We start from the raw sequence: 24853 nt of genomic DNA on the forward strand, positions 1-24853 counted from the left end.
CCTAAATTTTCTCTCTCATGGAAGATGTGCATAATTTTCTTCAGCTCTATTCCATAACTGATAACTCAGCCCACAGATGGGCATAAAGATGCAAATCTATTTCCATGCCAACAGAGACACCATTGATAAATAACTGACTTCGGACTATTTACTTCAGGAGGCCCACTTAAAAATTTACCCTACTGCTATTCTTTCCCCAACAATACACAGACATATAAAACACCCAGAAGCCCACTTTCTTCTTTTTTTTTTAAGGATTTATTTATTATTATAAATAAGTATACTGCAGCTGTTTTCAGATGCACCAGAAGAGGGCGTCAGATCTCATTTTGGGTGGTTGTGAACCACCATGTGGTTGCTGGAATTTGAACTCAGGTCCTTTGGAAGAGCGGTCAGTGCTCTTACCCATTGAGCCATCTCACCAGCCCCCTAGAAGCCCGCTGTCAATTCATCACATTAAATAAAGTCATGAAAGACTTGGAAATCGTGTTTCCAAGTAAAAACTCAAGACACCAAATTCCCAATGGCTATCTCACCTTACGAAATGATCCATATCATGTCTCACAAAGCCCCTTGTACCTTCAAAACATCTTCTGATTAATGGGCCAACTCAAAACTGTAGTTTTATTACCAAATTACATCCTTAAGTTCTCAGCCCTCAAAGAAACTTCATCTTCTTTCACGCACCTTAGCCTAACTTCACCAGCTGTGCCATCACAGAGGCTAACACTATGTTAACTATGTCTCTGAAGACTGACCTCAGGTTGCTCTTTTTTTTTTTTTGGTCAATTCCAAAAGATACGAGTCCCATATTAGATATACTTTGGACCCTTATAGTTCCTAAAATTACTCCCCTCTGAGCACTGAAAGGGCAAGTACATTTAACATAATTATACAAGCAACTCTGAATAAATATTGTAGCCCCAAACATGCTTTCCCAAGTATCACTCCAATAAGTGTCTCATCTAGTTATTGAATTATTCCTATCTCTCCTCTTCCCTTCTAAGGAGGAGTTAATAAAGCAATTACAGTGAGTGTCCCAAGACTTCAGGCATATCTGAACGCTCTTAGAAAAGTCTGCTCTCTACCCCTAAAATTAAGTGTGAAATGAAACCTCATCACTATTTAGAGAACAGCTCCACAAGGTAAGCAGAAACATTACTACTTTCTCTGAAATTATAAGGTCCTTATATTTGCGCCCCAGGGTCTCTAGGCTTTATTAATCAATGGCACAGACACAAAAAGTCACCTCATCCCAATGTAGGATGCACTTCTGCAAACTGACAGCCCATGCTTCATAACTTTCCAGACCTTCTTACAGACCCTGTGTCACCCCTTCTAACTTAAGACTCATTTTTCATCTTTTACTTTACTTACCTTTATTATCATCTTATTTTTATATGTATATGTGTTTTGCCTGCATGTATGTCTGTGCATCACATGATTGCCCAGTGTCGTCAGAAGTCAGTAAAGGGCGCTGGATTATAGGTAGCTATGAACCACCATGTGGGTGCTAGGAATTGAATCTTGAGTCCTCTGGAAGAGCAGCCAGCATTTTTAACTGTGGAGCCAACTCTCCAACCCCAGCTGTTCTATTTTAAAGTACAGGTAATCATGCATGAGAAGTCAAAACCTTTAAAACTGTCAAACAGTGGGCTGCTGTGTGTGGCATTTGCTGCCAACCATGACAACCTAAGTTCAACTTAAGAGCCCAACAATGGAAAAAGACCCCTTCAAGTTGTCCTCTGCCATCTACACATACACCAAAGCAGGACACAGGTATGTACATATAACACACACCCCACAAAGTAATAAAGGTAGTAAAATTTAATTTTTTTTAAAGGGCAAGACAGTCAAAAATACTGCAGGCAGGCCAAGTGTTTTCCAATGGACAGACACTACATTACAATCTTTTGCTAGTAAAAAGCCTTTATACTTACAGTTGGTACATATTCCGATGGGAATTTGTTTGTTGTGTAGGATATCAGGAGACATGTTTTACCAACAGCACCATCACCAACAACAACACACTTAATTGTCTGCATTTCGGAAACAGTTTTGTATCCACTTTTAATATTTCAAATTAGATCTTGTCCTAAGAAGAAATTAAAGACAATTATTTTATTGATTTATGTTTAAATCCATACTTTTTTCCCCTAGCAACAGGCTCAGCCACTCAAACCAGAACTAGCATTACTGCTATGACTGAAAACCTCTAAAAAGAAAAAATGGCAACTTGCTCAGAGCAGCAATTACAAGGATCCATTTGCTAAGTTTCTGGACCTTGTTGTTTTGTCTTAAGTATCAAAGTAGAACAGTGACCGATATATTCCTTTTATTTTTTTTTTTCTTCCCTGAGACTGGGTTTCTCTGTGTAGCCCTTGCTGTTCTGTAACTCACTCTGTGAGTGGCCTCAAACTCAGAGATCCGCCTGCCTTGGGCAAGGAAGGTGCTATAAAAAGAGTCTCGTGTGGTATATGAAGTATAGTTTGTGAAAGCTGCTTCAGTGTGAGCACACACGCATTATATGCAAGACCAATTGCAGCCCGAAGAATACTCTAAAAAATGACTCACTGCCCAGCCTTAGAGCTGCAGTAACTCAGGATATAGTAACAAGCAGCGCAGCCTTCGCCCACCCCCCTCAGAACTTGTGAGCAATGATCAGAGTGACCTCTAGTTCTCAGCAGCCATGTCAGCACCAGTTAGCCTAGTTATTACTCATGGCCTCAAGTGTTTCAACCTACATTTTTACAATGAAAATATCAGCTCTTATAACCAGTGATAAATTTTAAATTGTAATTATTATATGGGCTAGGAACATGGTTCAGAAGTACAGCATTTTCCACACAAGCCTAACAACCTAAGCTCAGATCCCCAGAATCAAATAAAAGTTAGGTGCAGTAGTGATAGATAGTGCCAGTAATCCCAGGGTGCCCCATCAGGAGGTTGGAGGAAGAAGCTTACAGCATACATGGTACACGAAGCAGTAAACAAGAAAACCCTGTCTCAAAAAAACAAGGTCAAAGGCAAGGACTGACATTCAAGGTTGTCCTCTGACCTCCACAAGTATACCAGAGAGTGTGTTCATGCATGCATGAATACACATCAACACAAACACGCATGCCATGCAAGCACTAACACACGTGTGCACACACACACAGAGTTTAGTTTCTCTTACTACAGTTTTACCAACTATCAATTACAATACATCAAGAATTTACTGTACTTAAAGATAAACTTTCCCCTCAAAAAAATTTTTTTAGATCTGTTGTATGTATGTTTTGCTCATCATGTATATGCCTATTGTGTGCCTAGTGCCCACAGATATCAGGAGAGACAGCTGTAAGCCACAACACTGGTGCTAGAATGGAACCTAGATTCTTTCTTTACAAATGTTAACTATTAACCATCTCTTCAGTGAGCCACCCTACCCCTACAACCCCCACCCCACACTAATTTTTTAATCTGGGATATTAAGATATGGAATCTTTGTGTGTCTGTGAATGTGTTTAAGTACACATGTGCTTGTGTGCAAAAGTGCAGGATGGCCTCAGATGTCATTCTGGAGCTGCCATTCACCTCGGGGTTTTTAACAAGGTTTCTCATTAGCCTGGTGTTCACAAAGCAGAATAGATAAGCTTTTGTAGAAAAGTACCAACTGTTATGTGGGCTCTGGAGATTGCACTCAGGTCCTTTACCAATGATGAATGATTTCCCCCCATCCCAAAAAGATTAGACTCAACAAATAATCTCAACACTATTTGAGGAGGTGGAGGCAGAAGGATCAGAAGCTCAAGGCCCTAAGTCTCTTTTTTAAAAAAAGCAAAAACAGCATTTAGACTAGCATAGCATTTAATGAGCAAATAGTCTGATCACCAAGTCAGTTACTAGTTCAACCTAGAATTGTTCTTGGACTGTAGCCATGAAAATAAGTACCAAGTGCTCACTAGATGCCTTGACTGTTCACCACACACTACTCTTCATCCTCCCAGCCACTCAGCAAGGCAAAGCTTCTCAGCCTGTGGATCACGACCCCCTCAACAAACCTCTACCTCCAAAAATATTTACATTATAACAGCAGCGAATTAGTTATGAAGTAGCAACGAATATACTTTTATGGTTGGGGGGTCACCACAACATGAAGAGCTGTATTAGGGTCATGGCATTAGGAAAGTTAAGAACCACTGTTCTAAGGAATGCAGTGTCTTCTACACATTTTACAGGCGAGATGAGCCTCAGTGAAGTCAAATAGCTGATTACAATCACTCAGCAGGTAAGTAGTGAAACTGCCATTTATATCCAAGCATCTAATCCCAAATTTTGGCTCTTAAACATCACTGTTCTCGCTTCCAAAAAGTAACATTAGTTAAAAAAAGAAGGGGAGGGGGGTGACTACATGTTTCAATTTGATAGTTGCCAGCAATACAAAGATGAAAGGAGAAATAAAGTAAAAACAAGACACAAGAGTTCATTTTTCATTTCTTCACCCTGCAAACTGAATTTAAGTGGAAGAGGGCAGAGAGAGTAATGCAGCCATTGTCCCTAACCCATCATCTACCCACGAAGTGTTCCTCATTTCATGTTTCCCAACCTCAGAAATTTTTAGAAACTGGTTATGGGTTCCTTGTCTAGAGCCTGAGTTCTGTAATCAGACTGGCTCCATCACACTCCATCTTTGTAGGTTTGAACTTTCTTCTCTACATATGACGATAAAAAAATATAGCTCTTCCCCAGAGAGTAAACTGAATAGATGATAAAACTTTCGTTGTTGTTGTTTTTTTCGAGACAGGGTTTCTCTGTGTAGGCCTGCCTCTGCCTCCCAAGTGTTGGGATTAAAGGCATGCGCTACCACACCTGGCCTAAAATGTAAACTTAAAACAGCAATAGGTAGAGAGCTCTCAGCAATTAAGACCTTGCTCTGTTCTTAGAGGCAACCCCAGCTCAGTTCCCGGCCTGACACTCCAGATGCAGGAAATCTGACACCTACAACATGTGCACACACTACACATAATTAAAAACTAAGTATTTGTTTGTTTGAGACAGGGTTCCTCTGTGTAGCCCATACTGTACTGGAACTTGCTATGTAGACCAAGCTGGCCTGGAACTCAAGATCTGCCTGCCTCTGCCTCTGCCTCTGCCTCTGCCTCTGCCTCTGCCTCTGCCTCTGCCTCTGCCTCTGCCTCTGCCTCTGCCTCTGCCTCTGCCTCTGCCTCTGCCAGAATGCTCATGCCACCAAAATCAATCTTTAAAAAAAAAAAAAAAAGGCAGACATGCACAGGTGCATGCAGAAGCCAGAAAAGGGCATCAGGTATCCTAGAACTACTATTGTAAATAGTTGTGAGAAGGACTGTGCTGTGCACACCTTTTAATCACAACACTCCACAGACAGAGGTAGGCAGATGTCTGAGGTCAATGCCAGCCTAGACTACAAAGTGAGTTCCAGGACAGCCACTACACAGAGAACCCCTGCCCCATAACAAGCATGAGGTTGTGAGCAGCCTCTTATGAGTGGTAGGATACAAACTAGGGCTCTCTGCCAACATTGGTATTCCATCTCAACTGCTGAGTCATCTCTCCAGCCCTCAACACTAATGCTTTTAATCTTCTAGTTCTTACATCTGGTATTCCAAATACCCTTTGAGAATCTTGAGAGTTAAAACCCACAAAGGGGCTGGAGAGATGGTTCAATGGTTAAACGCACTAGCTGCTCTTCCAGAAGACCCAGATTCAATTCCCAGCACCCACATAGCAAAACTGTCTATAACTCCAGTTCCAGGGGGATCTGGTACCCTCACACAGACACACATGCAGCAAACCACCAATGCATATAAAAATAAATCTGTATGAAAGAACGAAAGAAAGAAAGAACGAAAGGCTGGAGAGATGGCTCAGCGGTTAAGAGCACTGAGTGCTCTTCCAAAGATCCTGAGTTCAAATCCCAGCAACTACATGGTGGCTCACAACCATCTGTAATGAGATCTGACGGCCTCTCTGGTGTGTCTGAAGACAGCTACAGTGAACTTAGACATAATAAATAAATAAATCTTAAAAAAAAAAAAAAGAAGCCGGGCAGTGGTGGCGCACACCTTTAATCCCAGCACTTGGGAGGCAGAGGCAGGCGGATTTCTAAGTTCCAGGCCAGCCTGGTCTACAGAGTGAGTTCCAGGACAGCCAGGGCTACACAGAGAAACCCTGTCTTAAAAAAAAAAAAAACAAAGAAGAGAGACAGACAGAGACAGAGACAAACACAGACGGACCGACCAGGTCTCTCGCTGATTGGCCTGGGGCTCACCAAAAGGGCTAGGGTGACTAGCCAATGAGCCCAGGGGTCTGCCTGTCTCTGGCTGCTTAGTGATGGGATTATAGGTGCACACCACTACCATGTCCAGATATTTTCTCTTTTGGGGAAGGTAGGGGAGTGGGAAGTGGTCTTCTCTATGTAGCCCTGGCTGTCCTGGAACTCACTATGTAAAACAGGGTAGCTTTAACTCACAAAGATCCCCTGTCTCTGTCTCCCAAGTGCTGGGATTAAAGGCACACCTAGCACCTTGACCAGCTTTTTATAACATGGGTTCTGGGGATCAAACTCATAGGCTTCCTTGCAACACTTTAGCAAATGAACTATCTCCTAAACCTCATGTAGTGATGGGAAGATGGCTCAGTTGGTAAGTGCTAACAAACATGCAGTCCTAAAGTCCATCCCCAGTATCAAAAGCAGACACATCTATACACACTGGTCCTGGCACTGGAGACAGAATTATCCCTGGAGCATGCTGGACAGTTAGTTTAGATGAATCAGCAAGTGCCAGGTCAGTGAAAGACCCTGTCACAGAAACAAAATAAGTTGCAAAGTGAGGAAGACACCTGACATCTATCTCTGCCTCACACATGTGCTCACATTACAGAAGCAGTCCACGTTTACATGGAAGTGTTCTAGCACATTGTCCTATTTGGTTCTACATCAGAACACATGAACTGATACAAATATTCTACTAAGAGCACACTATTGCTTAGGAATTACTACCAAAAAAAAAAAAGTCTGAGAGTCTCGTGTATCCTAGGCTGGCCTCAGAGCTAGAGATATGCACCAGAGCTTTGTACATTCTAAGCAACTGAAGTATATCCCTAGTTCACATAAAACTCTTCTTTACCTCCACCATAAATACCTTCTTCCCCAAACAAGCAATACATTGTAAATGTTTTTGAACCATGGAATAAATATAACTTACTGTATTAATTCTCCCACTATTACTCAAAAGAACTAAGATAAAGAATGATTAAGTTAGATATGAAAGGTATTTTAATGAAGTGATTTCAGCCCATCATTTTATAGTTAAGAAAATTCTGGACTGGGTGTGGTAGCTCATACTTGCAATCCCAACACCCGAGAGGCAGGAACATTACAACAAATTTCAAGACAGTCTATTATGTATAGCCCTGGGGCTACAAGGAGAGAAAGAGGAAAGGAGAAAACTCGATGACTTGAATTCAAATTTGTCTCAAAGCCAGAAAGCTAGTATATGTGTATCCTGACATTCTTTTCCAACTCTTAAACTTTAAACAAATGGTAGTACATGCCTGTCACCTCAGCAAAAGCATCATTAGTTTCAAGCCCACATGGGCTATATGAGAACCTACATGTATGTGAACATACCTGCATTTATAAAGAGTTGTTTTAAACTTTATAGTTTTTAGAGCCATCAGTAAACAGGAATTAGACCTCTTTAAACAGCCAAAACAAAAAGTTGGGCATGGCAGCAAATGCCTATAATCCTGGCACTCAAAATACAAAAGCAAGTGTATCAGACTTTCAAGGCCATCCTAGCTGCATATCTAAGGCCAGCCTAGGCTACATGGGATTGAAGGGAAAGGGCTCAAATAAATAAGGAAAGGCGATTGAAGTATACAGCTCAGTAGCAGACAATGTGCTTAACCTTAACATATACAAAGCCTTGGTTTGAATCCCAACACCCAACAATCTGATAAGTGCAAAACTTTGTACCATACAAAGCTATCTGTGGAACAAAGTTTATGCCCCCTAGAAACAAAAAGCCTACTGAGTAAAGATAATACATATTCATCACCTCCATACATTCTTCCTTCCTGACATCACTGATAACTAATGTCTTTCTAGGTAGTAATTTAGAAAGATAAACTGGAACTCAGAATACATTGACCGAACTTACATAGCCTATGGTTCCATCCCCAGTAGGTTAAAAGAAGAGGGGAAGCAATAATGCTACTGTCTTAGTAAGAGAAGACTAGGGCCTAGTTTACTGACAGTTCGCCACCTTATACAGGTAACACCCAGAAGTGGACAGCTGCAAGCCTTTCTAGGATAACCCTGAAAAACACCAGTGAAGGGAAATCTTCACATTGGGCATATTCTCCATCAGTACCCATGGTCATACATTTTGTTTGAAAGGAAAATGGTCAGGTGTATTGATTATTCATTGGCTGGATGGTCGGAGACTAGAAAGAACATGATTGGAAATTTAGTGAGAAAAATATCTGAGGAAGATGTAGAGACTCTCAAAATGAACAAAGGATGTGAACATGTTTGTGTCCCCTGTAAATGCTCATCAAAAAGTGACTTTAGGGCTGGAGAAATGGCTCAGCGGTTGAGAGCACTGACTGTTCTTCCAGAGGTCCAGAGTTCAAATTCCAGCAACCACATGGTGGCTCACAACCATCTGTAATGGGATCTGACACCCTCTTCTAGTGTGTCTGGACACAGCTACAGTGTACTTATATATAATAAATAAACAAATCTTTTTTAAAAAAAGTGACTTTAGCAGAGAGGTTAGTTAAATAATCAAGTAGACAGAATGACCCCATTCTCTGGACAGTCAACCTCTTTCTCCAGCCATCCCTGCCATTGTCCAATGGGCCTATGAACAAAGTGACAGGGTGACAGAGATGGAGGTTACACATGACCTTGACAACATGGACTTCCACTCACCCAATCTCATCTGGCTACAGCTGCTGCTGAGTGTCAGATCAGCCATGACTGAGCCCTAGATATGGCACACCATTCCCCAGCTGACCAGCATCAACTAACTGTCCCAGCAAAGCCAAGGTTTTTCTTTAGTAGTTCTACTATCTTGTTAATCACAGCTGATTCTTCATCCCCGGCTAACCAAAACCACAAATTCTTAACTCAAAGTAGCATTATGACCCTGACTCTCAAAATTAAGGGACTCTCAATCTTCCTTCTGAAACTTCACAGGCCAGACCTCTACTGTCTTCATTGCTCTCAACATTTATATCTTCCAAGAGCCTACAGAGCAACTCACCAAGCTTTGAACACTTAATGGCTTTTCCAGCCCAAAGTCTGGTTACAGGTCTAGAAGCATCTATGGAAGGGCCCTGAAAGACATCAGTGTTGTCTTGACCAGCATCTCCTTCAGGGAAGGCCACGGCTGGCTTAGCAGACAATGACAGTATTAGGGAGTGTTGTAGGAGTACATCTTCAGCTGAGGATGGGGATTACTTCCTTAGGTGAGATAAACCCAAGAGAAATCTGAGAATTCAAATTTCTCAGCCTCAATATGGTCCTCCCACATTCCTCCACCCTAAATTTCAGAATCGCACTCTATCAACTAATGCCCTTACTTTAACTGTGTGGGACTTGAATTTTCACTGTAACTCAGCCAGTCTAATAATGAGAACTTTGATTTCATTTTCTACAACTTGAGAAATTATAGCTCTATGGCTACAGGAGAGAAGATTCTCTTCCAGGACACATTTAGAAACCTGTAAATTGTTTATGTGCATTTAGAGCCTATTACTGAGTTTACTGTTATCCTTCACTATATTCTGAGATGCTAGAAGTTGGCTAATTTTATCACAGAGCAAATTTTTTTTCTCTGCCAATTTGTCCAGAGATGCTAAAAACAACCAACCAGCAGCATCATTTTCCTTATTTTTCCACAAACTGTAAAAAGTTTTATATACTGAGTCACCAAATACTTTGTATCTTAAAACTGGTGAATTGGGATAATGTATGCATTTGCCTCCGTAAGTTTACAAAAAAAAAAAAGTTCTTATCATGGGCTTTCAGTACTCTCCAAGATTTTAGGAGAGGTTTTACCAACCATAGGTGTTGGCAAATACTTAAAATGTTCATCCTTACACTTTCATTGCTCTAGAACCACTTCTGGTACCAAAATCTGTTTAGTTAGAATTCTTTAAGGAGTATTTATCTATCTATTCATCCATCCATCTATCCAGACAGAGAGAGTAACTAGAAAGGGAATTTATTAGAATGGCTACCAAGCTGTGGTCTAGGTAGTCCAACAATGGCTGTCTACCAAGTGAAGGCCCCGAGATCCAGTAACTGTTCAGTCCACACCTCTAAAGGCTAGACAATTCGGAAGATCTTCAGTATACACCAGAATCCTGAGGTAGGCACTAATGCCTGTAAAGGAATGGACTTGCCAGGGAGAACAAGTAGGCAATGTCCTTTACATAAACTGCAACTAGAAGGTGTGGCCCAGATCAAAGGGAGATCTTCCCACCAGAAAGAAAAGAAAGAAAGGAAAGAAAGAAAGAAAGAAAGGAAGGAAGGAAGGAAGGAAGGAAGGAAGGAAGGAAGGAAGGAAGGAAGGAAGGAAGGAAGGAAGAAAGAAAGAAAGAAAGAAAGAAAGAAAGAAAGAAAGAAAGAAAGAAAGAAAGAAAGAAAGAAAGAAAGAAAGAAAGAAAGAAAGAAAGAAAGAAATAGATTGGGGGCTAGAAAGATGGCTCAGCAGTGAAGAGCACTGTCTGCTCTTCCAGAGGTCCTGAGTTCAGCTCCCAGCAACCACATGGTGGCTCACAACCATCTGTAATGGGATCTGATGTCCTTTTCTGATGTGTCTAAAGAGAACAGTGTACTCCCATAAAATAAAAAAATTTTAAATATTTTTAAAATGTGAATTAGAGCTGCAGAGATGGCTCAGCAGTTAAACTGACTGTTCTTCCAGTTCCAGGGGATCCAACACCTTCATACAAAGAGAACACCAAATGTACATTAGATAGATAGACAGACAGAGGTAGTGTGTGTGCGTACACACAGACACACACACACACAGAAACCAGGTAACACCTGCATTTACCTCAGTTGAGGTGGACAGAAAGCAGCAAGGTTACAAATCTCATGACAAAACTCTAAGTCCTCTATGGCAATGGCATCAGAAGGGAGCCTTTGGGAAGAAGATTAAGTATTAACTGGTGAATAAGATTAAAAAAAAAACAAAAAACAAAAAACAAAAAAGCACCATCTGTTTACTTGAAAGCCAGTCCCACAAAAACCACAACCTGCCAGCACCGTCATCTTTGAACATACCACCTTCCAGACAAAGAGAACTTAGCTTCTGTTATTAGCTAGTCCTCAGTATTTCTCTATCACAACCCAAAGACAGCTTCCACAGCAAGGCCCTTCATGGCTCTACATTTTTCATCCTTTTTCCTTTGTTCTCTATGCTTTAGGTCTCCCGTGTACTCAAACATGCCAAGCTGCCTGCCTTCATGTCTTTAACAATACTCCTTTTCCCACGGTCCTTTTTAAAAAGTATTTTCTTAGATTATTTTATGCATATACATGATGATTCCCTGGGACTGGAATTATAGGTAGTTGTGAGTCACCACATGAGTACTGGGAATTGACCCCTGATTCTCTGCTAGAGCAACAAGTATTCTTCACCACTGAGTCAACTCTCTAGCCTCCTTCTCACTGTTCTTGTATATGATCCTTCCTCACACCTCAGTCCAAATTAGTCATCAGGAAAATTTTTCTCTAACTATCCAATCCAAAGTCAGTTTCTTCAGTGGTGGTTTGAATGCGAATGTATTTCATAGGCTTGTATTTTAATGTATTTTGAAGACTTGGTCCCCAGTTGGTGGCACTATTTGGGTAGGTTTAGGAGGTATAGCCTTGTAGGAGGAAGTGGGGGTGGGGGGAGTTAGATATTTCCTAGTTCCTCATTCTCTACTTCCTGCTTGTGGTTTAAGAACTCTAGTTTACTGTTCCAGATACCATGCTGCCTGCTGCTGCCATGCTTCCCAAAGGACTCTCAAACCTTCTGGAACCAGAAACCCAAATAACTCTTCTCCTGTAAGTGGTGTTAGTCATATCACAGCAATAGAAAAGTAAGGAATATACCTTCTCCTCACACTCTATATCACCCAGTTTATTTTCCCTATATTATGGTTGTGATTTTAAATTATCTTGTTTATTTATATTGCTGCAGTAAAAGAGACAGATCCAGCAAAACAGTTCGGTAAACATGCTTGCTGCAAAACCTGACAACTTGAGTTCCATCCCTGGAGCCCATGTGATAAAAGGAGTGAACTGATTATTTGTGCTATAGTGGGTGAATATTCACTCCCCATTCAACAAAAATACTAAAATTGCATACTTCCCATTGTATTCTAAAGGAGAAGGACTCTGCTCTATGTCCAGAACACCAGCCACATAGTAGGCATTCACCACCCACTGAATAAATCACATATCAAGCTACCTTACCATATCCCCACTTTCATCCATTCTAGGTTATGCTCTTTGAAAGCAGGCTCCTCTTTATCTCCCTCTCACAGCAGCTAATATAATATGGAGCAAGAAAAAAAATAAAAAGGTTTAGTACCTTCAAACATTGTTATCAGCTGGGCAAGGTGACACACACCTTTAATCCCAGCACTTGGGAGGCAGAGGCAGAGGCAAGCAGATCTGAGTTCAAGGTCAGCCTGGTCTATAGAGAGAGTTCCAGGATAGCCAGGGCAGAGAAACCCTGTCTCAAAAAAACAGACCAAAAAATGTTATTTAAAGTAGTAATATTGGGGGAAGCATTTGTTCAAAGACAAGTAACACAAACTTTTTAAATTTATACATGTGTATACAATGTGTGCATGTGCCATGGTGCAAATATCACTCAGTTCTCTACTTCCACAATCATTTCCAAGAGGGTCTGAACTCAAGTGTCAGGCTTGCTGGGTCTGATAATAATTCAGGCAAAGCAGCCGCAGTGGCATTGACCTATTATCCACCAGCACTGTGAGGTTGAGGCTCTAGGCCTGCTATTGGCTCAAGACCAATGTGAGCAACATAGTGAATAGGACAACCTGGACTACAAAGTAATAGGATAGCCTGGACTGTCTATTAAATAAGATCCTGTCTCAAAAAAAGCAAAACAGGTGCCTGGTTAAGAGCACTGGCTGCTCTTCCAGAGAACCCAGGTTTGATTCCCCACATCCATATGGTAGCTAAAAATCATCTATAACTACAATTCCATGGTAGAGTATCTAGCATGAACAGAGCTCTGAACTCAATCCTAAGAAGTATAAACCCAACACAGTAGCACACACCTATAATCTCAGCATTCAAGAGGTAGAGAAAGGATTAGGAATTCAAAGCCATGTTACATGACCCCTTATGTTACACATACACACACACACACAGAGGAGTAGTGTAAGATCAAGAGATCTTGAAGTAGGGAGGTCTCTGATGAGTTTAAGGTCAGCCTGGACTACACAGCAAGTTCCAGGCCAAGCAGGACTATGCAGTTAAAAGGTAGAGGCAAGTTGATCTCTGTGAGTTCAGGGTCAGCTTGGTCTACAGAGTGAGTTCCAATGAGGTGAGAATTTTGATTTCTTTAAAAACACTGAATGTTATGTGATGATGTTTTTGTTTTCATCCCAGGTGTGGAATATGGAGCCGCTTCAGGTTGTCAACAGCAGCAAACTGTGATTTGCCTCCTGCTCTGGCAGGAGTATAATTACGCCAGCTGAAGATGTTTTACATTTGGAATTCTGGAGACTCTTGAGATGTATAAAATGCTGCTGCAGCTGCTTGCTGACTGCTGGCTGGAGACAGCCTAACTACAAAGATCAAAACTGCCCCAAGGAACTCAACGCCCTGAATGAGCAGTTTAAGTCCCTTTCCCCTCTAACCTTCTTTCTCTCCTACCTAGTGTTGGGGGGTTGGGATAAGGGTGGAGTAGGATGGTAGTAGAAAAAGAACCCAATAAAGTAGCCAAAAGTACGGTTACATTACAAAATAGCAAGCACTACACTGAGAAACCATGTATATAAATAAAGCAAAATAACAAATTTTCAAAGTCTCAAAAATAGATGGATAGATGGATGGATGGATGGTAGGGAAGGAAGGAAAGAAGGGAGGGAGGGAGGGAGGGAGGGAGGGAGGGAGGGAGGGAGGGAGGGAGGGAGGGACTAAGCGACTAAGAAATCTGATCTACCAGGACATAAGTTAGGAACTAAACCTCTATTTTAATAGGCTTGTTCTATTAACTATGCAAGTCAGCAAGATAGTTACATGCCTTAAGTATGGCTTTCACTTTGGCTTTGTCTGGATTTGTCTTTTTGTAAAGTTAATTATTTTAAAATTTTTAATTAGTATGAGTATTTTGCCTGCATGTATGTCTACACCATGTGTGCCTAGTGCTTATAGAGGCCAGAAAAAGGTGTTCAATCTCCTGGAACTGCAGTTAGACTGAGTTAGGCAGTCTACTGTCTTCAAAGACCTTCAGTAACTTATTGATTATACACGCTACACTATATACAATGCTAGAATGGTCAACATATATCACCTTTACAGGCTTTAAACAAAATTGTTAAATCACTACATTCTCAGATTGATAAAAATTTGTATTATAAGCAAATGCCAAAGCTGTTTAAAACAGTAGCAAATACAGAAGACAAAATAGTCTAGAAAGACTAAATCTCTAGTTAGATGAAATATCAGGTAAAGGCTGCCAATTCAAAGAAAACGAAGGGTTGAAAACATGGCTCGGATGGTAGTCTGCTTGCCGAACACAAAGCTAGGGTTCAATCTCGAGCACTACAGAAAAACCAGCATGGTTGCAAAACCTGAAACTCTGAGCTCAGAAGGTAGGGAGAGAAAACTTACAAGTTCAAATTCATCCCTGGCTACACAGTGAACTTGAGATCAACCTGGGCCACATGAGACCCCGTGTCTCAACTTTAAAAAGGGAGGGAGGAAAGGAGGAAGGGAGAGAGGGAGCCTAGGAGATGGCTCAGTGGGTAGAGACTTGCTACCAAGTCTTACCCACCTCTTTTTCTCCAAACTCTTACCTCCAACCAACACACTCCCATGTACACTTTATGACAGATTTGTCTAGGTCTTTTTTCAGTCACTGCTCTACTACCAACACTTGGAACTGTGACTGTCACTCAAAGAGTACTAAAGTCCCTAAATTAAGACAGTGAGAGTGGTTTAGAGTGCATCAAGTCAAAGCCTGTTCTTTGGACTCAAAACTCTTTATAATATATTCCTCTAGCTTCCTGATCTATTGCTATCTACATAATCAAAAAGAAATTGGATGCAGCAGCAAAAGCCACCCTCAGATAAATCAAAGTATATATCCTGTGCTTGTCACCTACATCATAGTGTTATCCAAAGGCTGATGGGAATGTTGAAGGTGATAAAGCTAAGGTATAAAAGGTAAAGAACAAAAGCTAGAAGATACATACAGAAGAGCTGAGAGGGTACCTTTTTGTGGTAGAATAGCAAAAACACTACAGAACATGGAGAAGCCAAACAGAACAAGCACAGAAAGCTGAAGGTGCTGGAGATGGAATTGTTAAAATATGTTGACAGCACACAGAACACTTCATTGTTTTGGATGGAAGAATGTCTCACTAACAGAATGTTTCCTAAACCTTACTGATGTGGGAGGCAAGCACTGTTCCCTGCTGGTACTCAGGAGGAGGGATTCCCTGATGTTGGCACAATTCTAACCTCAGCACAAATGCACTGATGTGGAAAATCCAAATTCATTTCTGTCTTCCTCCCTCTCTACCATCAACACATATTTTTTTAAAAGATTTATTATGCCAGGCAGTGGTGGCACACACCTTTAATCCCAGCACTTAGAAGGCAGAGGCAGGCGGATTTCTGAGTTCAAGGCCAGCCTGGTCTACAGAGTGAGTTCCAGGAAAGTCAGGGCTACACAGAGAAACCCTGTCTCGAAAAACCAAAAAATAAATAAATATATATATTATATGTAAGTACACTGTAGCTGTCTTCAGATGCACCAGAAGAGGGCATCAGATCTCATTACGGATGGTTGTGAGCCACCATGTGGTTGCTGGGAATTGAACTCAGGACCTTTGGAAAAGCAGGCTATGCTCTTAACCGCTGAGCCATCTCTCCAGCTCCCTATTCTTTTCTTAGTTTTCTTAGTTTCCATATGTACATATATAGATGTGCTTGTTCCGTGTGTATGCAGACACTTGAGTTGATACCTGAAAATCCTCCTTTATCCCTCCCCTTCTACTAAGGCAAAATCTCAGTCAAACTCAAAGCTCACTAATGTGCTAGTCTTGCTAACCAGCTTGCTTTGGAGATCACATCTCTTACTTCTCTCTCAAGCTGTATTACAGATGGGACACAATGACCACTGACATTCCTCACACTTGATTTACACAATGAGCTATCTTCCCAATCCCTAAATCCCTTTTAAACCAGACAAAGGTTAGAACCTGACCCCCTAAAATTGTTTTTATATTTATTTTTATTTTGTGTGTATGTCACTGTTTTGCCTATACTATGTGTATGCAGCAACCACAGAGGATTTGCAAAAGAGGGCACTGGAGCCCCTGGAACTATAGTTACAGATGGTTGTGAGCTGGCATGTGGAGGCTAGGAATCTAACCTGAATCCTCTAGAACAGCCAGGGCTCTTAACCACTGAGCTATCTCTCCAACTTCCTAAAATCAGTCCTGACAGTGTCAGACAATCTAAGCTTTGCAGTGACACTGTAATCATGATCTTCAAAAGATGGGTGTGTGTGTGAGATGAATACACATGTATGTGTAGGTGCTCTAGGAGCTGAAGCTACAGGAAGTTTTGAGCCATGCAAGTGCTGGTAACCAAATTCTGATACTGAAGGGGGAGAAAAAAATCAGCCAGTGCTTAAACCATTAAGTCAGCTCTCTCTAGTCCCATAGTATTTCCTTCTGTGGCACTTCAAACTGATAATTCTGCCATTTTCATTTCATTTCCTCAAAGTCAAGGTCAACTTGTGAAACTTTAACAATGTTAAAATGAAATGCCAACCCTCATTGTAAGCATGCCTGTTCAGAGCATCAGGTGACAACTTCATTGTATTTTATAGAGGCTTTGACTGTCCATAAGGGAATCTGAAAGTTTTTGTACACTGTTAAAGATTATCTGCCTAGCTGGGCGTGGTGGCGCACACCTTTAATCCCAGCACTTGGGAGGCAGAGACAGGCCAATTTCTGAGTTTGAGGCCAGCCTGGTTTCACAGTGAGTTCCAGGACAGCCAGGAGAACACAGAGAAACCCTGTCTCGAAAAATTAAAAAAAAAAAAAAAAAAAAAGATTATCTGCCTAAGTCCTGATTAAAAGATCATAATTCTTAGAAAAAGTATCTTAAACAACGAGCAGTTTTGTTGGGCAATTATTAACTGATATTGTTCAAATAAGAGAACTCTCTTCCTAATCCTAGTCTACAGCTTTAAAGTTAAACAAGTGTACAGCCACTCTGCTATCAATCATCCTTGAAATCTGGGGAGATTGGCTCAAGGATCCTTACAAACCAAACTCTGAGGACACTCAGGTGCCTTTAAAAATAGCAGTATAGGCCAGGGAGATGGCTCAGAAGGCAAAGGTGATTGCCTCAAAAGCTAGACCAGCCTAGTTCAATAACCAGACCCATTTGGGCAAGAAAAGAGCTAACTTGTTTTCCCTAACTTGTTTTCTGACCTCCACGTAAGCACACAAGTATGTACACAGTAAATAAATGTGGTCTGTTGTTGTTTTGAGATCAGGTTTCACTATGTAGCTCTGGTGTCCTATAAGTATGGAGACCAGGCTGGCCTCAAACTCAAGAGATTTGCCTTTGCTTCTCAAGTGCTGGGATCAAGGCTTGCATCACCATGACCAACAGATTTTTTTTTTACTTATTTACTTAATTTTTATTCATTCATTCATTTATGTGTATGAGTGCTCTATTTGTACATATGCCTTCGTGACAGAAGAGGGCATCAGAACCCATTATAAATGGTTGTGGGCCATCATGTGGGTGTTGGGAATTAAACAGAATATCTGGAAGAGCAGCCAGCGTATTTAACTGCTGAGCCATCTCTCCAACCCCTAATTTTTTTTTTTTTTTAAATAGGCTATGTGCTAGAAATGCAGCTTGGTTGACAGAGTGCTTGCCCAACATTCATGAAGCCCTATCTCCAATACGCACATAAACCTAGCATAGCAGTACATGCCTCTAATCCTAGTATTTGGGAGGTAGAAGCAGAAAAAAACAGAAATTCAAAATCATATGTAACTTCACAATGATTCAAGGCCTGCTTGGGATTCAGGAGACCCTGTCTCAAAAAAAAAAAAAAAAAAATTAGAAAAGTTCTAAGTGTATAGCTCAGAAGATAACAGTTTCTACTCCGCAAGCCTAATCATCTTGAGTTCAATTGCCAGAACCCATACTGATGGCATAGGAAAGAACTAACAAAGTTGTCCTCTTAACACCACATAAACTGTGACACCAATACACACACAATTTAATTTTAAATCACATACATGCATACATACACACACACACCCCACAAACTCCAATTTTAAGTCATGTTTACAATTTTGTGTTGGGCCACATTAATAACTATTCTGGGCCACATCTGCAGACCCTGCAAGAATTTATGACAGAGGGAAACAAAAAAATGTAAAGAAGATAAGAATCTCCACTTGGAATTTTTTTTAGGATTTACGAGATTAGTCTGTAGGAGGGAAGGCCATAAAAAACCATTCACCTGTGAACTAAAGACAGCTTCTAAAGGTCAAGGGGTAGGGCCTAGGAGAGAGTAACAGTGAGAGCAGCACCTACACAGCTCTGCCTGCAGGTAAGTAGTCTTGAAAACATGTCATATACATTCACTGATACAATCTTCCACACTGTGAGGCAGGTGTTGTTACTAGCCTCATTTTTTGTTCTATTTTTATTTGAGACAGGTCTCACGTAGCTCAGACTGCCATCTAACTCCTATGGCCAAGACTTATAATGACCTTAAACTCATTTTCCTGCCTCCTCCTCCTTCTCAGTGCTGGGATTATAGTTGTGAGTTACCTGTCAGGCTTGCTAGCCTCATTTTTCAAAGGATAAACTGAAGTCACAAGGCATGACCTAAAATTGCACATGCTAATAAATGACAGATCAAGGATTTCAACTCAGGCAGTCTGGCTCCAGAATCTATGCTTCTAACCACTCTAAGCAGCAGCAGCTCAAGAACACACATCAGCAGAATTTAAGCAACAAATGGAAACGAAGAGCCTCAAGAAAATGATGTGTAAGAAGTAGAAAGTGTTAAAGAAAAATAGTGAGCAACAGTCAAGTCATTAAGTTCAGTGTACCCACACTGCAACATTAACGACTAATTCTAGGTATTAAGTTGTAGAAGAAAAGGATCATGCTGGACAAATGGTTCCTCTGTTAAGATCACTTGTTACTCTTGCAGAAGGCCCAGGTTAGCTCCTGGCACGAACAGCCAGCAGTGATTCTAGTGCCAGGAAAGCCCACCACATTTTCTGACCTTTGTGGGCACCAGGCACACACACAGTACACATACATACGCACATACAAACAAAATACTCATTCACACAAAATAAACCTAGACACATACCAATTCTAAGCTGGGCCTGGTAGCTCAGGTCTGTAACCCTAGCTACTGATAGAAAGTGAGATAAAAGTAAGGAAAGTTCAAGGCTAACCTTGGTAACTTAGGAGACTCTAATTTTAAAAATTGAAAACTGATTTTTTTTTTTTGAGACATGGTCTCATGTAATTCAGACTAGCCTAGAACTGCATGTCACCAAGGTTGGCCTTAAACTTCTTCCAGATTCTTCTGTACTTTCCAAGTGTTAAGATTATAGGGATGTGCTGCCTTGACAAGCTTCTTAATTCTCAAAACTGCAAGGAAGGACACCATGTAGGTGACAAAACATTTAGTCTCTTCATTTGGAATAAACAGTATGAGACCCACGTCCCAGGGTAACTAGTGAAGAGGAACTCTTAACACTCTAAACTAACACCAGCAGTGGCAGACAAAGTGGAATAGCACTAACAAAAAACGCTTCAGTAAAAATACTTTGGATAGAAGAGATGAGCAACTAAAAGTAGAAACTCACAAGGGGCAAAACATCACATGACCAGGAAACTTGACACAGCAGGGGGTGAAGAAGGGGACAGAAATAAGCTACTATTTGCAAACACATAAATACAGGAAAATGAGGAAACAGGTTAAGTCTGGATTTGTTTTAGAAGAATAAAAGAATAATGTCCAGATGACTTTCTAGTTGATGGCAAATTTTCCAGATAGTGCAGCTGTAGAAAACACTGTACTAAACAGATGGATAAGGTCAAGCAAGAAAAGCTTAGCAAGTTTCAGTGAGCCCAGATTTGGATACAGCTGACTAGGCATATAAGTAAACAAATCTGAGGAAACAAACAGGAAGGCCTACGGGATGTACAGTAAATGAATAACCCTCAGACATTATTACCAAATATACTCATTCAACAAATATTTATTAAAGCCCACCATATGTATGGCAGTATCCTACCTAGGTGCCAGGGATACAGAATAACCATACCAAGTCAAAGCCCTGACTTCCCACAACTTACTTATGTTTGATCAGGGGAAACTGGCAGCAAACATTCTGCAAAGACTGAAAAGGCAGTATCAGAGAAATAAAGAATAGCCCTTTTACATTGAGGAATATAGAGAGCTGTTTATGGGAGAAAAATACACTCAATATGAATTGTTCCCTTTCATAAGAGATCTTGTAATTAAATGCCCCTTATCCTCTTTAAAAAAAAAAACAAAAAACAAAAAACTAAAACTAAAATGGAAGAACCACTTAAATTATAGCCCTATGAATCAAAGATCAAAGTTTGACTGTGCATTCAAGCCCCATCAATTCTCCTCCAAAAAGTACATTAGACCAAAAAAAAAGAAAAAAAAAATCTGCAGTATACGTATCATAAAAGTAACTAGAAATGTGGGGCAGCATTAGACTCAGTGGGTCACAAAAAAGAACAAGAGTTGGGAGATGGACTCACTGAGGGGAGAGCTGAGGGACAGAGGAGGGAGATAGGGTGGTCAAAATATAAAATGTTTCACATGTATGAAAATCTGAAATAAAATAATCTACAAAAATATTCCTAAGAAAACAAATCTTTTTGCAAAGATTTGTAAACTTTGTAAACTTTAGTCTTGATGGGTTTACAAGGATCACCGGAGCAGGGAATGTGTTTACTAAGCACAGGTATTGTCTCAATATGAAAACATCTTGAATTTAAATAAGAGTTTAACAGAATATAAGGCACTTTAGGGTCTTGAACAAATTGTTTAAAAACAAACTCCTTGTAAATACTCAGTTGCCAATCTCTTATGTCAAAATCAAACTAATTGTGTTTTTAATTTTTATTATTATTGTGTGCATTTATTTGTACACATACACACTGGCAAGAGTGTGAAGATCAGAAGACAGCTTTTGTTTTTGATTCTTCAAGACAGGCTGTGTAGATGAGTCTAGCCTCAAACTCAAGAGTTTGCCTCTGCCTCCCCAGGGCTGGGATTAAAGGCTAGGACCACTAAGGCCCAATGGAGAACAACTTTGGAGAGGATTCACTCCTTCCACTTTGGGTTCTGGGGGACCCAACTAAGGTAGTCAGGCCTGTTGGACAAGTGTTGTTATCCACTATACCATCTCACCAGCCCAAACTAGTTAATTAAAAAAAAAAAAATGGTGCACATATAAACCTTTTAAATATAGGCTAAAAAAAACACAATAGTAGGTAAGTATTCCAATTTTATATTCCTATATGTCACATTAAGGCTAACAAATTTTGGAAGATTTTGGAAGATTCAAGCTCCACAACTACCAACTACAGAAAGCCAATTTGAATCCACCACTCCAGTATTTTACAAACATCATTTTCTATACAAATGAGCAATAATGGGAAAAGTCTTGTTCAAACATGAGCCACCCTTACAGGGATGCACTGGATATCATTTGCTTTGCAGTGTTAATGTTCTTCAATGCTAGTGTGTACTATAATCAAAGGACACACCATTCTAGTGATCTAAAAATATTACTCAAGTTTTTAGGGTTAGAAATTAAAATCAAGGTTGGTAATTCAAGTAGCTCATTCCTGTAAGCCCAGCTCTTGAGAGGCAGAGACTAGGAGGTCCCTCTATGTTTAAGGTTAACCGGGGCTACATATGGAGACCCTGTCTCAAGATAAAAAAAAAAAAAAAATCCAAAAGCCCTTTTAATGGAAAAACTAAAGCATGCAACTTTGAAGTTGCAATCCTAACAAAGACAAATCAGGGGTATGACGAAATTCTCTTTTCACCTCATTCTTCAAACCATGCACTGAAGTTGGGTTCTTTACATCAAGTAAGTCACAATTAGTGTGGCAAAGAATTGCTCCTGCAATTCACCCGAGTATATAGCCAAGGGGTCCTTTAAAGATCATACCTACACAAGTGGCTGCAGACAGTGTATATTCCCTGACCAAAATAACTTAAACCTAAGATTTTGAACCTTCGGTATTTTAGGTGCATCTCAGGCAGCCTGAAGACAGGCAACAGGATTTCAACAACAACAAAAAAAAATTGCCACCTTACTCTGAACCAATGTGCTGGGTTGACCCACAAAGGCCGCAAGATGCTGTCTTAATTTGAATAGCCCTGACTTGTAGGAGTTAAAACTCTCACCCCTTATGCTGCGATGACGTAATCTTCCACACTGAATTTCTCCCAGAGTTAAAGGGGTGGAAAGAGGAATTTACAAAATAGTAATAATAACCGACAAAGAAAATTTCCTGCTAGGAACGAGGAACTGAGTAAGTGGCCAGGCGGGGTTTCGGGAGGTGCTTAGGCAGGTCCCGGATGGCAAAGAGGCCGGCCCCGGCAGGAGAGCCCCGGGAGCCGCGGGGCAGGAGAGGACACGGCGCGGGGCTGGAGACCGCCGAGGGGCGCAGGCGCAGAGCCGCCCGGTCCGTCACCTCGGCCCCGGCCCGGCCCGGCCCTGCGGCCGCAGTTCCGCTCCCCTCCCCCGCCAGCCGCAACGCGTCCGTGGCGGGGCCGGGGAAGCAGGAAGTCGAGGCCCACAACGGAGAGACAGCCCCCGGCCTCCGACCCCGGTCCGGACCGGGCGTCTCCCACCCCGCGCCCCGGGGCCTCGGAGCCCGCGGGCGGCCGGAGGGGGAGGGGAGCGGGTGGGATGGGTGTGCCCGGTCCTCTCGCCGCCGCCGCCGCCGCCGCCGCCGCTGACAGCTCGGCCGGGCTGTGCCCTCGGCCGCCGCCATCCCCGGCCGCGCCGCGCCGCCATTCCAGCCCTAAGCCTCGCCGCGACCCCGCCTCGCTTCCCTCAGAACCCGGGCCGGCGGGCGCACGCGACCCCGGCAAGCCCTCCCTCGCGGCCCACCGCCCGCAAGCACCGGGATGCCCCTGCCCGCGAGCATCCTCGAGAACCGAGAGAGGACGGGGGGGGGGGGGACACGCGAAGGGGACCGGGCGGCGCAGAAGACGCTCCCGCAGGGAGGCTTCTCGGGCCCCGCACTCACCTCAGCTTCTCCGCCGGGGCGTTGGCAGCACTGCGCGGGGCCTCCTCGGCTGCCGGACAGGGGCACGCGCCTGACGTCAGCACGCAGGGGACGCATGGTTGGGTGCCCGCGGAAGTGGGAGGGACAAAGAGAGAGAAGGGGCTGAGGGCGGCTCGGGCTCCGCCCCTTGGCGCGCACGCGCGCGGGCTGCGTTCCTTGCATGCTCTGGTTGGCTCTCTGCGCCTTTTAACGGTATTTTTTATCCGTAATAAAACTATGAACAATGATGTGCACGGTGTTGTAACTAAAGTTTATTTTGAGTCTTGCAACTTCGTGAAGAAAAGTGTTGTAAATATGTTTTACTTTTATATTTTTGTTTATTTTATTGAGACAGGGTGTCATTATGTAGCCCTTGCTATCCCAGAATGGCTATGTAGACCAGGCTGTCCCAGAACACAGCAATACTACTGCCTCTGCTTCCAGAGTTCTGATATTTCAAGAAATGTACTACCATGCCTGAGCTGTCTCTCTCTTTTTTGTTGTTGTTTTTTGTTTTTTGACAAGAGTTTCTTTCCATGGGTAGCCCTAGCTGTATTGAAACTTGCTGTGGAGCCCAGGCTAGCCTGGAACTCAGAGAATCCCTTGCCTCTGCTTCCTGGGTGCTGGGATTAAAGGTGTGCATCACCATACCCAGGCTACCGGGTTTGTTTTGTTTTGTTTTGTTTTTAATAACTTGAGACGTGATCTCGTTTAGCGCAGCCTGGATTTGAATGCTTAACTAGGTACCAGAGGTTGATCTTAAACTGCTAAGCCTCTACCTCCGAAGTGCTGAGCTTATAGGCGTGCCCCTCCATAGCCTGCCTCTTTGCTTCTCTGAGAGAGGAAGTGACTTGCTGTGCACAGCTTTATCTGTCTGTTTTTGGAGTGGGAGTTGAGTATCACCCTCGGTTTTGTTTAGAACTAAAGACTTTCCCCCTCAAAAAAGTCCTACATTTACTGTCCCTGAGTGCTCTCCCCTGGCCCCTTTGGTTGGATCTGACCTATCAAATCCTTCTCTTCCCTGTCATCTCGGCGCCTGTTGAATAGCTGCCTTCTCTGGCCGTGTACTAGCTGCTGGAGAATAGAGAGCCTAGCCTTCTGTCAGATGCTCCCCAACATTAGAGGAACCTTATCTCAGTAATGTTCTCTTGCGGGCTGGAGATGTAGCCCAGTCGGTAGAGAGCTTGCCAAGAATGCACGAAGCCCCACGTTAGTGCCTCTACC

General features: G+C 42.1%; 1 protein-coding gene across 6 annotated transcripts in view; it reads right to left on the reverse strand.

The window, feature by feature from the left end:
• Cdc42 (cell division cycle 42) overlaps positions 1–23725 on the reverse strand; it is a 38064-nt gene extending 14339 nt beyond the window's left edge. For 2 of the 6 annotated variants that reach the window (XM_030253139.1, XM_030253141.1), the window contains exons 1-3: positions 12506–12576; positions 11097–11183; positions 1941–2095 (exon numbers count right to left, since the gene is read on the reverse strand). In XM_030253139.1, the coding sequence (XP_030108999.1) occupies positions 1941–2045 (105 nt within the window). In that variant the 5' untranslated portion in view covers positions 2046–2095; positions 11097–11183; positions 12506–12576. The other 4 variants (NM_009861.3, NM_001243769.1, XM_030253142.1 and 1 more) reach the window with 3 other exon arrangements.
• Positions 23726–24853: the final 1128 nt, after the last annotated feature.

The sequence above is a fragment of the Mus musculus genome, chromosome 4 (assembly GCF_000001635.26).
Source record: "Mus musculus strain C57BL/6J chromosome 4, GRCm38.p6 C57BL/6J".
In the NCBI taxonomy this organism is placed as follows: Eukaryota; Metazoa; Chordata; class Mammalia; order Rodentia; family Muridae; genus Mus; species Mus musculus.